At 44.9% G+C, this 16019-nt stretch overlaps 1 protein-coding gene across 10 annotated transcripts in view; it reads right to left on the reverse strand.

Annotated features, from left to right (window-relative positions):
- The window catches only part of LOC118389408 (myosin-10-like), a 97557-nt gene that overhangs the window by 21824 nt on the left and 59714 nt on the right, over positions 1–16019 (reverse strand). For all 10 annotated transcript variants that reach the window (XM_052490311.1, XM_052490308.1, XM_052490306.1 and 7 more), the window contains 14 exons: positions 15545–15608; positions 15250–15348; positions 14831–14974; positions 14524–14619; positions 13050–13168; positions 12599–12751; positions 11449–11622; positions 11086–11259; positions 10093–10207; positions 1502–1695; positions 1147–1268; positions 957–1026; positions 615–775; positions 141–249 (listed from right to left, as the gene is read on the reverse strand). In XM_052490311.1, the coding sequence (XP_052346271.1) occupies positions 141–249; positions 615–775; positions 957–1026; positions 1147–1268; positions 1502–1695; positions 10093–10207; positions 11086–11259; positions 11449–11622; positions 12599–12751; positions 13050–13168; positions 14524–14619; positions 14831–14974; positions 15250–15348; positions 15545–15608 (1794 nt within the window). The remainder of the gene's footprint in view (positions 1–140; positions 250–614; positions 776–956; positions 1027–1146; positions 1269–1501; positions 1696–10092; positions 10208–11085; positions 11260–11448; positions 11623–12598; positions 12752–13049; positions 13169–14523; positions 14620–14830; positions 14975–15249; positions 15349–15544; positions 15609–16019) is intronic.

The raw sequence follows: 16019 nt of genomic DNA on the forward strand, positions 1-16019 counted from the left end.
AGGGTCCCATCAAGGTCAGGGGAGGGAGGAATGGAAGAAGGGAATAGGATAAGGTGTAGAGAAATGGTCATATGCATCCTGTTAACAGAGGGTGTAGATGTGGTCTCACGGCACGCTCCATCAGTAAAACCCCCACTCACCTTGGTGAAGAGTCTCCACCACTGCCAGTGGCGCAGCTTGAGGTAGGCAGCACAGTTCCTCTGGAGGACTTTCAGAGCACTCAGCTGCTGCTGCTTCTTAGCAAACGCCCTGAGGAGAGACATAATTAAGAGACTGATATCCCATACAGCTTTACTTTCACTATTTAACTTGGCCACAGCTGTCTCCCAAACCATACAGTGTCATTTTGACTTTATACCGTTTTAGCAACATCATAACTTATCTGTACTTATGCCGTCGTTTTTGTGAGTTGCATTGAAATCAAAGGGCATGAACATGCCTCAGTAATGAGGTGGACATTTAAACCTACTTGACTGAGTGATAGGGGAGAGACAGTGGGGCTGCTGAGTCATGGTACTTACTATGTAAAGTGATTTGAAGTCTGGAAGTCTGGAAAGTCTGGCTATATAAATATGAATTAAGTTATGAATCAATAATTAATCCTAATGACTCACTTGCGTGCCAGGTAGCCGCGGCAGACAGACTGGAAGTAGATGATGATGTCAGTGATCTTCAGGTCTCTCTCCTCCTCCAGGTGGGCCAGGACTCCGGTCCTGAAGAAGATCTTACTCTGGCCGATACGGAACAGGTTGGGGTCCAGTTCCAACGCTCGGATCTGTTACAATACACAGGAGAATACGAGTAAATGAGGGAAGTCAGCATGCAAATCAGATATTTTTTGTTTGTTAATTGTGTCATTTTAAACAGGGTGGTGCAATGACACAACTCATATTTTCATAAGTTTCAAAACTTTTGCTCATTGTGTTAGTTATTAGATAACACTGGACGCCCTTTACCATCCTTTCGCAGGCCTGTTTCCCGTCCATGAAGCCCTTGGGGATGGCATTAGGGGTCAGGATCTCGTACCTGGGATAAATAGAGAAGTATTATACCCAGAGATCACTGTAAGTGAGGGCAGTCTAGTCGGTTCACAGTGAAGACAAAGAACACAAGCACAATAGTTATGTGTCCTGTTTCCGTGGTTACCTCTGTCTGAACTCCTGGAAGACGATGCGGTTGGGGAAGCCTTGTCTGCAGATACGGATCCCCTCCAGAACTCCATTACACCTCAGCTGGTCCAGAACCAGGTGGGGCTCCAGCTTACCAGCCTGACATGGGAGAGAGATGAAGTGTTATAAATAAATAATGCACAAATATGGTACAGGTATACAAGCAAAGACTATTACCTATTTAACCTACAGAAGGTCTAGCAACATATACTCAGAGAAAACCCTGAAATTAAGAGATCAATTCAAGTCTCACCCCTGTTGGCTAAAGTATAGAACAGGTGGCCTAGTATAGTTAGACTGACATGTAAAGTATGACAGGATATACTACTCACTTTCTTCTCGTGGTTGGGGATAATACAGCGGACAAAGTTGGGGTTGGTGTTCCTCAAGGTGGCCATGAGCTTGGTGAGGGACTCCTTGTAGAGCTGGCCCACCGTGCGGAACATGCCCTTCTTGGTCTTGTAGGTGGCTCCGAACGTCGTCTCCGCCATGCCCGCCACCTGGTCCAAGCCCACGATGCGGTCCACTGGCGAGAGAGGGAAGGAAAAGGGTTAGAATGGGGGGGGGGGGACTTGGAGAGAGGTGTTGGAAGCTAAATCACAGACAGACGGACGGACAGACAGACAGGCAGACAGACAGACACAGGATGCCGGGAGTAGCAGCAGCCAGCAGCAATGTGTGTCAGCTGTGGGTGTGGATAGATTAGGACCACTAGGTATGACTGGCAGCCTCTGTGGACTGGTGGGGACGGGGCAAGGACAGGGCTAGAGGATCACCTAAAACTGTAGCCCCGGACAAGCACAACTGATTCAACACGTCAAGTAATCATCAAGCCCTCGATGAGTTGAATCAGGCATTTTTATCCGGGGCTACGACAACGACGTGTGCTGTTGGGGGTACTGGAGGACTGGAGATGGGAACCACTGCTATACAGTATACATGCTTGGTTCCAGGGTCTGTATTCATAAACGTTCTTCAGGCTCGGTACAGCTGATGAGGGGAGGGATGGTTGCTAGTCTTCTTGAGCACTATGTTCTCACACTACTCCTTTCAGCAGTCATTCAGAGTGACACCCTTTTAGGATAACCACAAATGAAAGGCCTATTCTTTGGTATGAAACAAAAGGCATTGACATTGACATTTCACAGCCTGGGACCTTTCGTACACGTTGGCTTTTTGCATCATATTAGCATAATCTGACAGTAAGTCACACAGGGCCACATCATATCCGTAACTTCAGATTCACAACACGTCTTGTTTTATTTTGGTGTGTCATTATTGCTGGGCTGATGTGTTGACAAGCGTCATATTTACAACACGTTGCATAAAACAGTTTTGATACGAGGCATGCTAATGAATTAACCATTGTTTATCCAGGAGTCCATACAGGTAATTCATCAATATCAAACCTCCAACTGTGTTATTTGGCTCCTATGTTTTCAGGCAAACAAAACTCCAGGAATGTCCTACAAAGTTCCAGACGTTTTGGATTCAGTCTGTAGATATTGTACCACTGTCACACCTGCTGTGTATCAACGTCTGTAGTACTGTAGAATCGGGCCAAGAGAAATGCCAAATACTACATGTGGTTCCAATTCTCTGCTACTTTGAAAAAATAAAAGGGGGAAATGAATGCAATTAATCTTTCGTCAGTCAAGCCTCAATTCTTTAATTCTCTTTACGCTTAAATATATGCCTTGGAAAGGGAATACAACCCTTAATAAAAATACAGATTCCAGAAAGGAGAATAGGCTTTGGTTCGAAATACTGAATAACCAGTGCTCTTAACTTTTCCACCATACTGTAAGGAAGCGGTCGAAATTGACACTATTGTTACCCGGAGGAAAATGGGGGAGGGTCATGCTTTTTCAATTTCAGTCAGGAGGAGGGTTCAGTAGTTTTTTATTTGGTCCAGGGGAGGGTCATGTCATTCGGAATAGATTAAATGTCATACACTCATAGAAAAAAGTTCATATCTAGAACCTAAGTATTTGGCTGTCCCCATGGGAGAACCCTTTGAAGAAGCCTTTTTGGTTCCAGGCAGAACTCTTTTGAGTTCAATGTAGAACCCTTTATACAGAGGGTTCTTCAAGGAACCCAAAATAGTTCTACCTGGAACCAAAAAGGGTTCTACCTGGAACCAAAAAGGTTTATTCTACGGGGACAGCCGGAGAAACCTTTTTTCTAAAAGTGTATTGTTCAGTGTTTGAGAATTAGTTGCTTATTATATCTGGATGTGTGCCCGATGCTGCCCCGCCTCCCTGATTCTCTGCTTGGTGCACAATATCAGGTGCCACTACTGTGGTCTCAATAAAATGATCCATAGACTATACTATATGCTATAAGCCTAGGCTATATGAAGAGTATGCTTGGAAAAGCACAGAGCAACATTATATTTCTCATAAAATGTACTTCCTTCTCATGTTTTTGCGCTGCTGGGATGGTGTACAACCAGGCTACACTCTCAACCAATCAATCAAATTGATTTATAAAGCCCTTTTTACATCAGCAGATGTCACAAAGTGCCTATACAGAAACCAAGCCTAAAACTCTAAACAGCAAGCAATGCCGATGTAGAAGCACGGTGGCTCGGAAAATCCCCTAGAAAGGCTCTGAGGAGTAGGCCAGTCCTCTTCTGGCTGTGCCGGGTGGAGATTATAAGAGTACATTGCCATTAAGGCCAGATTGTTCTTCAAGATGTTCAAATGTTCATAGATGACCAGCAGGGTCAGATAATAATCACAGTGGTTACAGAAGGTGCAACAGGTCAGCACCTCAGGTGTAAATGTCAGTTGGCTTTTCATAGCCGAGAATTCAGAGGTCGAGACAGTAGGTGCGGTAGAGAGAGTGAGAGAGAGCGAGGGAGGGTTGTAATTACACACTGCAATTGACAGGCTGGCCTGCCCTGCTCCTGTTGATGTAGGCCTAAAATCTTTTGTTCAGCCTAACCATTTTAGTCCCAAAAATGCTATGTTTGTGTGCGCGGACTAGCCCTACTGATGTCCTGTTCAGTTTGAGAGGAAGAGCGTGAAGACGAGAAGGAGGACCGGAGGTAAGCTTGCTACTGCTATAATTGATTTGAATAAAAAAACAATGTTTTGTTGCCCATAATGAAGCTATTTATCAGAGTTACTGACCTCACAATAAGCCATATTCAAGTAATTTACATAGCTTACATTACGATGAAGTGGCAGCCGCGGAGATGGACAGCGCATGGCTGCTGGAAGGCTAGATCAAGTCCTAATTCATTTAAACGATCTTCATTTTAATTTGACTTCAGGCTATTAACAACAAGAGGGCTTTGTGTTGGAGACGATTTCTTCCTATTCAAGAAATAAGAAGTAGGCCTACCTGTTTGACAGATTAAATTATAGTCTACCTTCCATAGACTTTGTCAGCTAAGTCCTTCAGACACCATTACACTCCTTAAATATCTCAGTGTCAGTGGAGGGCTTGGTGTGTGAATTTAAAATCAGGGCGCGAATTGAGGTGGTATGCAAGAAGGGTAGTGTGGATTTTGTGAAAGAAAATGGCATAGGCCTGCCCCTTGTTCAATAACGCAATGTTTGTGCTAGAAACAAGTTGTAAAATGCAGGGGAAAGATGTGACGCCGATGCATATGGGATATCTTTGGTTTGTCTCTATGCTACAACCTTCTATAGCCGAGGAGACAAAAACAAACTGGGGAGTAATGTGTGATTCTGTCACTATTGTTGGATTCTAGCTTGAAATATACTTCTTCATGTTACCAGAACTTCTTGATTACTGTACATGTACAAGGAATGTATATGTTGGGGTCAATGGAGGGTGGATAGGAACTAAGTTTATGGAAAGTTACTGACTGAGGGAGTGCAGAAAGTTGACATTCTGTCAAACATGTTATTGTTCAATCTCATGGCTCCTAAGGAGGGAGGCAAAGGGCTACGGTCTGGTTTCAGTCACTGATAAGGTAGGTCAGTCGTGGGTTAGGGAGGAGCAAGGAATTCAAGCCCGAGATCAGGTCAGATGAAGTGAGAAGGAACAGTCCAATCCCACACACACACATACTTCCACGCCCACGAAGGTTCCAGCATCAGGCAAGGCCATGACGACACCAGTGAGAGGAACCAATTAAGTTACTGACTAGCAACATAGGTGTATTGGCTGTCTAGATGTGCAAGGAGTTGACTCCTCCTAGTAGGAGGGTATAAATATATGTGTTTGTGTAAACATGTCTTTGTCTTTGCAGCTGTATGACCCAGTGGGTGGATAAACTTGGCTTGAGCTTTTTCTAGTTGTCCGTGAGTTTTTACTCTGCTAGTTCAGAACCTAACAGTTGGCGTTGTCGGCAGGATTCACCACGATTTACAGTCAAACTAAAGAGTCCGAATCAGTGAAACAGGAGCCGGCACCAAAAACAAGGTAGGCACAGTTCCTACACCTGTTACCACTCACTCTGACATCTTGGGGAGATGAGAGTCATAGGCTGAACGAATTATAGGACACGGACCTAGAAAGCCTAAGTTTATCCAGTAGTCTCATCGTGTTACGACCAGTCGTAAAATATTGGGGGAGGGTAGGTTCCGTATGTATAGGTCCCAAGTGGGGGTGTTCCTCTGCAAGATCCATAGAAATATAGGGTTACGGGTAGGTTCCTTAAGAATAGGTTCCGAGTGGAGCTAGTTCTCTGCAAGTTCCGTGGGTGACACTACAGTGTAAGGTAAGTTCTGTTTAGGATAGGTCTCTAGTGGGGGTGTTCCCCTGCGAGATCCGTAAGTGGGACGAAAGCCCCAGGCGCAATGGCCGTGAAGCCGTAGAGTGTGTGTGTGTATGGATAAAGTGTCATGCTTGAGTACTAGAATGGCAGGTTGTAGAGAAGTAGTCCATGGGGAAGGACAAAGGAGAAACGTGGATGGAGATAGAAGGTTGCCTATAAGTTCTGGAGGAGAGCCTCATTCACGGTTAGAAAAGGAAAAAGATATTCAAATATATATTTGTGTGTATGAGTAGTTGCAATAAGGAGAATGTTTGGTTTATGCCCTATTGGGGCAGGGAACCGTGACAGATTGTGTGGAAATAGGAAGACATCTGTGAATAATTCCGGTTGTGTGTTGTCAACAACAAGGATATATGAAGCGTGACACCAGTCTGTATAAGACATTAGGTCTCCCGTATTCTCAAGTAGTAAATTGTCAGACACTTCAGTATTGGTTCTAATACAAAATAGGTCTCATGACCAAATGATTAGGTACCTATACCATAACTACTCTCCGGGAAGTGGACTAAATTTGTCTGAAAAGCCCATATTATTGTTTTGTTGTATTTTCTTCATGGTGTAATCATTAAATAATTTGAATTGAACAAAACAATAATACAGGCTTTTCAGACCAATTCAGTCTAAGTAGGCAGTATCTTATGCGAGCAGGAGAAGAGCATTACTGAAAGGTATTGCCATCCATTAGCCTAATGACTACTATACTAGTACCGAGACATAGGCGTCAACCAACAATGACATGCAGCCTAGAAGCGACGGGAGCCTCTGTATGGTGGTAGGCTTCACCATGCTGCGCTGCTAAGCCATGGATCTACATCAGCGTGTCATAACATAAAACGTCATCCATCTCTATGGACAACACCATGCTGCGCTGCTAAGCCATGGATCTACATCAGCGTGTCATAACATAAAACGTCATCCATCTCTATGGACAACACCATGCTGCGCTGCTAACATAAAAACGTCATCCATCTCTATGGACAACACCATGCTGCGCTGCTAAGCCATGGAACTACATCAGCGTGTCATAACATGTATCCATCTCTATGGACACATCAGCGTGCGTGTCATAACATAAAACGTCATCCATCTCTATGGACAACACCATGCTGCGCTGCTAAGCCATGTATCTACATCAGCGTGTCATAACATAAAACGTCATCCATCTCTATGGACAACACCATGCTGCGCTGCTAAGCCATGGAACTACATCAGCGTGTCATAACATAAAACGTCATCCATCTCTATGAACAACACCATGCTGCGCTGCTAAGCCATGGAACTACATCAGCGTGTCATAACATAAAACGTCATCCATCTCTATGGACAACACCATGCTGCGCTGCTAAGCCATGTATCTACATCAGCGTGTCATAACATAAAACGTCATCCATCTCTATGGACAACACCATGCTGCGCTGCTAAGCCATGTATCTACATCAGCGTGTCATAACATAAAACGTCATCCATCTCTATGGACAACACCATGCTGCGCTGCTAAGCCAGCTACATGTATCTACATCAGCGTGTCATAACATAAACATAAAACGTCATCCATCTCTATGGACAACACCATGCTGCGCTGCTAAGCCATGGATCTACATCAGCGTGTCATAACATAAAACGTCATCCATCTCTATGGACAACACCATGCTGCGCTGCTAAGCCATGTATCTACATCAGCGTGTCATAACATAAAACGTCATCCATCTCTATGGACAACACCATGCTGCGCTGCTAATCAGCCATGTATCTACATCAGCGTGTCATAACATAAAAGCGTGTCATAACATAAAAACATCCATCTCTATGGACAACACCATGCTGCGCTGCTAAGCCATGGAACTACATCAGCGTGTCATAACATAAAACGTCATCCATCTCTATGGACAACACCATGCTGCGCTGCTAAGCCATGGATCTACATCAGCGTGTCATAACATAAAACGTCATCCATCTCTATGGACAACACCATGCTGCGCTGCTAAGCCATGTATCTACATCAGCGTGTCATAACATAAAACGTCATCCATCTCTATGGACAACACCATGCTGCGCTGCTAAGCCATGTATCTACATCAGCGTGTCATAACATAAAACGTCATCCATCTCTATGGACAACACCATGCTGCGCTGCTAAGCCATGGATCTACATCAGCGTGTCATAACATAAAACGTCATCCATCTCTATGGACAACACCATGCTGCGCTGCTAAGCCATGGATCTACATCAGCGTGTCATAACATAAAACGTCATCCATCTCTATGGACAACACCATGCTGCGCTGCTAAGCCATGGATCTACATCAGCGTGTCATAACATAAAATCCATCATCCATCTCTATGGACAACACCATGTCTGCGCTGCTAAGCCATGTATCTACATCAGCGTGTCATAACATAAAACGTCATCCATCTCTATGGACAACACCATGCTGCGCTGCTAAGCCATGGATCTACATCAGCGTGTCATAACATAAAACGTCATCCATCTCTATGGACAACACCATGCTGCGCTGCTAAGCCATGGATCTACATCAGCGTGTCATAACATAAAACGTCATCCATCTCTATGGACAACACCATGCTGCGCTGCTAAGCCATGTATCTACATCAGCGTGTCATAACATAAAACGTCATCCATCTCTATGGACAACACCATGCTGCGCTGCTAAGCCATGGATCTACATCAGCGTGTCATAACATAAAACGTCATCCATCTCTATGGACAACACCATGCTGCGCTGCTAAGCCATGGATCTACATCAGCGTGTCATAACATAAAACGTCATCCATCTCTATGGACAACACCATGCTGCGCTGCTAAGCCATGCTACATCAGCGTGTCATAACATAAAACGTCATCCATCTCTATGGACAACACCATGCTGCGCTGCTAAGCCATGGGACAACACCATGCTGCGCTGCTAAGCCATGTATCTACATCAGCGTGTCATAACATAAAACGTCATCCATCTCTATGGACAACGTGCGCTCATAACATAAAAGCGTGTCATCCATCTCTATGGACAACACCATGCTGCGCTGCTAAGCCATGTATCTACATCAGCGTGTCATAACATAAAACGTCATCCATCTCTATGGACAACACCATGCTGCGCTGCTAAGCCATGGATCTACATCAGCGTGTCATAACATAAAACGTCATCCATCTCTATGGACAACACCATGCTGCGCTGCTAAGCCATGGATCTACATCAGCGTGTCATAACATAAAACGTCATCCATCTCTATGGACAACACCATGCTGCGCTGCTAAGCCATAAGCCATGTATCTACATCAGCGTGTCATAACATAAAACGTCATCCATCTCTATGGACAACACCATGCTGCGCTGCTAAGCCATGTATCTACATCAGCGTGTCATAACATAAAACGTCATCCATCTCTATGGACAACACCATGCTGCGCTGCTAAGCCATGTCTATCAGCGTACATCAGCGTGTCATAACATAAACATAAAACGCGTCATCCATCTCTATGGACAACACCATGCTGCGCTGCTAAGCCATGTATCTACATCAGCGTGTCATAACATAAAACGTCATCCATCTCTATGGACAACACCATGCTGCGCTGCTAAGCCATGTATCTACATCAGCGTGTCATAACATAAAACGTCATCCATCTCTATGGACAACACCATGCTGCGCTGCTAAGCCATGTATCTACATCAGCGTGTCATAACATAAAACGTCATCCATCTCTATGGACAACACCATGCTGCTCTGCTAAGCCATGTATCTACATCAGCGTGTCATGACATAAAACGTCATCCATCTCTATGGACAACACCATGCTGCGCTGCTAAGCATGGAACCTGCTACAGCTACAGTCATAACATTCACCTGGAGGCTCATCAAGACAAGTGACATTGTTCTGTATCTCTACGATACAGAGATACAGGGGGATAAAAACACCTGACAGAAGAGAAAATGAAAACAGAAAAAGGTGAAAACACAAACAGAGGTTAGAAGGCTGAAGTCAGACTGATTACTATTAGTCCCTAAATCCCTAAAACAAATAGGCCTGAATTATGATGAATTAACCAATCTAAGTAATAATAACTGTTAATCATCAAGCCAGCGCTAACACATTCCTTCTCTGTTAACCATGTGGACAGGACAGGGACCGGGGACGTAACTTACCGTCTCTCCAGAGCTCGGCCACAAACTTGTCAGTGGACTGGTTGAGCAGCGTGGCCACGTTGTCATTCAGGGGGTCCATGTTCTTCATCAGCCACTCATCTGCCTTGTAGTCCACCTGGGGAGGGGGGAGAAGGTCAGAGCCATCCAGGCCTAGAGAGATATAAGCAATAATTGCCCTTCAGGGATGAATAAAGTTTATTGAATTGAACTGTCGGAGAGTGGTGATATACAACAAAATGACCGTTGAGGTTCCAAATTCATTTCACTAGAGATGACATAAGACTCCAAATCATTCCAGGAAAGTGTGTTCAAAGACGACGTCTGCATAATTTGAACAGATGTGGTTACGGTGTACCGCAGGACTGCCTGTACTGGAAAGGGCCCGGGTCTCTAATTGCGCAACACTGACTGGACGCTAGAGCTACTAGCCAAACCTTCTCCCACATATCTGATACATAAAACCAGGATGATACTCCTGCGGAATTTGAATACCACAGAGGAGAAGTTGTGCGTCAAGAGCGATACAGCAGCCAGAGGTTGATGGGAACAGGATAGGGGCTAGTGACGGAACAGACAATTCCTCAGGACACATTATAACAGTGGCTTTCCAAAAGGACCTGGTGTGCCTCCAAGACCACTACAGGGGAAAACCTCAGAGAAATCAGAAGATCTGGAAGGTCTAGAAGTAAGTTCTGCAGCTTGAAAGGACCTGGTGTTCCTCCAAGAATACTACAAGCCAAAGGCTCTGGGGTCTACAAGTAGTGCAGATGACGTAATCCAAAGTCATTTATAAGTGGATACATAAAAATAGCCCCAAAAACTGCCTCAGAAGAAAATAACCTGTCTATAATCCATCCCAGTGTATTGTACATGTTTAATCTTTGACTCTCGATAGTCTTCTGGAATTTTACACCAATCTTTGGGTTACAAGAAAATGTAAACTATCCCTTAAACTATCCTCCACCACCTATATGTAATCTCACCGGTCCGTACCTTGCCAGCGTAGTGGATGATGCAGAAGTCAGCCTTGTCCTTTAGCTGTCTGGGCTTCTGGAACTTGGAGTGGGTGCCCTGCTCCTGGACCAGCTTGTCGATGAACGTCTTGTCTGTGGCCTTGGGGAACCAGCACTCCTCATCCAACAGAGCCAGCACACCAGGAGGGTTCGCCTGCAGGATGACAGCACACAACAGGGCCGTGTTCAATAGGACACCGGGGAAAAACAGAAAACAAATGGTTTTAGTTAACTTTGATTCCCTCTGTTTCAAAACGTTAGCTGCTCATTGAACATGACCCAAGTATCGACAACAGCACAAAAACACAGGACACACACACACACTCACTAAACGGATACTGACCGGCCTCTCGATGAGGTCGATGCAGGGCTGCAGGTCCAGGCCGAAGTCGATGAAGCTCCACTCGATGCCCTCCCTCTGGTACTCCTCCTGCTCCAGGACGAACATGGTGTGGTTGAACAGCTGCTGCAGCTTCTCGTTGGTGTAGTTGATGCACAGCTGCTCAAACGAGTTCAGCTACAGGAGAAAGGCATAAACATTGATTTGATCTTTTCAGAACTCAAGGAACTTTGTCTCAAAAGTGAAGAAAGCAGTAAGATGGATAATTTCTTAATTCATCCCTAGGGGGAAATTGATTCGTAAGGAGTTTCAGACATGTAAAATCAACAAGACTACATTATTTAATTTATGAAACACCAATGAATACCACTTCTCCATAGCCAAGATGGTGAGATTCCTTCAGCTCAAACTGGCACCGGTAACCTACTGCTTTTTACAGTCTTCGTTCTGAACTATGAGGGTTTTGTCTTTTTAACCAATAAGCCAAAACAATAACTGCAGCTGATTGATTTTTGTTTGCTCTCACTAAATTGATCCCAGGGATCGTGATTTATTTTCCTGTTCTTTTGGCCCAACATTACAACGCTGCAGCCAAGGCTCTTAGTGGGGGAATAAACAGCTGCCACAAACCAGAAGGGAAACAGACAGGTTGGAATTTCAGCACAAGATGTAGTGATCTTGGGAAATTGAGTGTTCTATCGACGACAAGGTTCATGTCAACAATGTTTGAACCGTCTGAACTCGCCTCTTGTTGAACCAGCCTCGCATGATAACTATCGTCTATCAAGTCATAGACCAACTAATGACCTTGGTGTGAATGATATAAAACTAAATGAGGATGACACCCAAGAGGCATTTTTAGAAGTGCTGAGATTCCCATATTTGACCCTGAGGGGGGAATGGGTTCAAAGTGCAATTGGTCCACAGGATAAATGATCAGCTGTTTCCCAAAAATGTCAATCAGATAATTTTCCCACAAAAAAAACATCCTTAGACCATTCAGATGACCAGTTCCATAGACAGGATGAACTAAACCAAGTCCCCTCTCTCTTCTCTAGCGGTTTTCTCTGTATCTGGAAGAGATGGAGGGACCTTGTGGAGGCCTTATTTGCCATGTATTTAAGTACCTGTAGAGGCCTACGCAATTAAGTACCTGGAAGATCTCAAAGCCAGCGATGTCCAGGATGCCGATGAAGGAGGCTCCCTGGCGTTTGGTACGGTCCAGGGCCTTGTTGATGCGGTGGACCAGCCAGCGGAACAGACGCTCGTATGTGGCCTTGGCCAGAGCCTCCACTGCAAAGTCAGCCTAGAGAGAGAAAATGAGACAGAGGGGTGGGGGAGAGGGGGAGAAAGAGAGAGAGAAATATGCATTCCTTATTAGATTGTCTTTCTCTGGTATGACTAGGCAAGTGAGTCTGCCATTCTCAGCCTTGGGGTCGCACGGCTAGACCTCTCTGTTGTTCTAAATCTAACACAGAGGTGGACGGGAAACACACCCCACAGTACTAACCTTATCCTGTTCCAGAGTCAGTAGTACAGTGAGTCCATAGAGGGGTGATGAGTGAAGCAAGGAGAGCTTCTGTGGTGTAGTGTTTGTGTCTTACCTGTTCTTTGGTCTGGGCCTTCTGGACGTAGTCTCGTCCCACCTTGATCCTTGGAGACAGGATGGCCCGGGTGAACTCCATCACGTTCAGCCCCAACAGGTGGCACAACTTCTGGGCCGCTGGTAGAGGAGAGGAGGAGGAGGAGGAGGAGGAGGAGGAGGAGGGAGATAGAGGAGGGGTGAAAAAGGGAAAACAGTAGTAACATTAAACGTTCGTTCTCAAGATGTTATTACAGGCAACACAAATAACTTTACAATACTCAAATATCCCTTACATAGACTCAAAGCAGTAGCAGGGAAAGAAGAAGCAACATTTGAGGTTAAATGTTATTGGGATATAATTATATATATATATATATATATATATATATATTTTTTTTTTATATATAGACCCGACACATAACCCTATTAATCCTCCAATTCCCATAAACGCCAGTGAGTTGGAAAACAGTAAAAACCATATAGGACTTTCCACCACCGCTTGAGACCACCAGAAAAGGCATACATACCACTGGCAGCAGGCCACAGCTCCACATGGTCGGTAGCTAAGAATGACATTCTCCCCCTTCTGCCAGAAGTTGCTCACATTTGACCGTTAATGGTAAAGAATAATAAGCAAGAACTGACTGCCTCCCCCTGCCAGTCCAGTAACTCTAAGGTATGCCTGGAGCAGACCTGGATCCAAATACTATTTAAAATATTTCAAGTAGTTTGGGCATTGGCTCTAGTTTGTCTGGAGTGTCAGGTGAATGGGGTTTGCACTTTTGGGAATTTTGTATTGGTTCCATTGCAAAATGCAAGCTCAACCAACCACAGCTTAAGTATTTGAAATAACTTAGAATAGTATTTGAACCCAGGTCTGGACGAGAGCTCAGCGTAGGGGGTAGTTAAATACACAGCTATTTAGAACACCCATGGGTTAACAACACAGACTTGATTTAAGACATGTCAAAATGGCTTTAATGATATTTGTCTTTTGGATCTGGGGGAGATGTTTGAATTTTAAATATTTGTCACAGCGGGAGCTTCTGGAGAGGTAAGAACGATACCATCTGCATCATTTCCAGGGGTAGAGTTGCCAGCGCAGAGCCTGCTAAAAACATCTGCTTCTGTCCTAGATCTGTTTTCCACATTTGGTAATAACTGTCTGGGCCACGGCATTGACACGCACTTGCTACCCTCTCCTCTTTAAATACCAGGAATGCAGCAGTAACACGCACGGCAGAGGCAACTTTTTTGTTTGTTCTTTGTTCGAAGTAAAGTAGGGGAGTAAATCTGAATAACGATGTTGCTTGAAGGTGTGTGACAGGGCCAGGGAGAGATGGGAAGGTTAAATCGTTAGAGCTCTGACATATGACCCAGCCTGGTTAGCACAGGTCTGGGAGGAAGATGATGAAGAGGACGATAAGGTCTGAGCGTGAGAATGTGAGGAGCTTCCTTGACATCAATACATGTGACAACTGCCAACTACCTACCTGTGTTCTCAGGCATAGAGGCCTGGTCAGAGTTCCTCTCCTTCTTGAAGACGATGTTCCCAAACTGAAGCACGGAGGAGACCACCTTCAGCATGGCTGCAAGCACAGACGACATTATCATAAACTTACCATGAACGGCACACACTGCTCTGTGTTTGCTGGAATACATGGAACTGTTATGAGCATGGAAAGTTATAATAATTACTAATAAAAGTTATAATAATTACTGCAAAGCTGTAAAGTGTTGATGTAAAAAAGGGCTTTAAAAAGTTGACAGTCAGACAGATGAGAGTGAGGATGGTGGTACCCAGGATCTCGTCGTGGGAGAAGCTCATGATGTGCATGGCCTCCATGGTCTCCTGGAAGTTGTCTTTGTCCTGCTGACCAGGGACGGTAACGTTGCCGTTGGACAGGAAGCGGTAGCTGTTGAAGCCCTCCAGGAGCAGGTCCGCTACACAGAGGAAAGGGAAATGACGTGGAGATAGCTGCTCCGAGGTCACAAAGGACAAAAGGCAAACATGCATTTTTGACAGTCAGCCCACTGACAGGTGATGTTATTGTGATACTAGCTAGTGAGCGACACTGAGTCTGAGTGGGCGTCAAGACACCTCAGGCCAATGGCTAGAGAAACAATGTTCTGCATGTCAGAGGGTGACTATTCTTTACAGAGGCCATATGGGTCCGGGTTGTTGAAGTTATGCTGATGATACATATCAGACTACTTACACCTGAGATGTTCTCCCGCACCACACAGCAGCTGGTAGAAGATGTGGAAGGTGCGCTCGTCTTTGGCTTGGCGAACAGCTCTCGATTTCTCCAGTAGATCTGTCCCATCGCAGTCAAGGAAGGGCAGCCTTTATACAGTAAAGAAAGATATTAACCCCCTAGAGTAGATTTATGCGGCCCCTGCTGGAATCTAATTAGCATAATACAACAATACCCATCAAAATATGTCCGTTTATGTAAATGATAAATATCATAGCTTGCATGGAACATTTAAGATAGCTGTTTGGAAGGATACAAGTTTCAATGTTGGCCCCGACGATGTATCCGGTGACATCAAAGTTGATCCGGATGAATTTTCCCTGCAGGGAGAGAGAAACGGAGGGTGAGAAAAGCAGACAAACCATTTCACTGCATCCACGTCTCCCACAACCAGGTCTCACACTGTGCTGCAAGGCCTTCCCTTTTCTCCCTCTGAGTCACATCACAATAAGGCTACATTTGATTAGTCTGGTCCCAGAACTGTATGTGCTTTAGTCAACTACTGTAGTCAGATGAGTTGGCTAAAGCACATACACAGATCTGAGACCAGTCCAGGCCATTGTATTTTATCCTCATTTGGCCACATTCCTGTTGGTCTCTACTGTCCTGGGGTCTGGATTAGACTACATTCCTGTTGGTCTCTACTGTCCTGGGGTCTGGATTAGACTACATTCCTGTTGGTCTCTACCGTCCTGGGGTCTGGAGTAGACTACATTCCTGTTGGCCTCTAC

The sequence above is a fragment of the Oncorhynchus keta genome, chromosome 32 (genome assembly GCF_023373465.1).
Source record: "Oncorhynchus keta strain PuntledgeMale-10-30-2019 chromosome 32, Oket_V2, whole genome shotgun sequence".
In the NCBI taxonomy this organism is placed as follows: domain Eukaryota; kingdom Metazoa; phylum Chordata; class Actinopteri; order Salmoniformes; family Salmonidae; genus Oncorhynchus; species Oncorhynchus keta.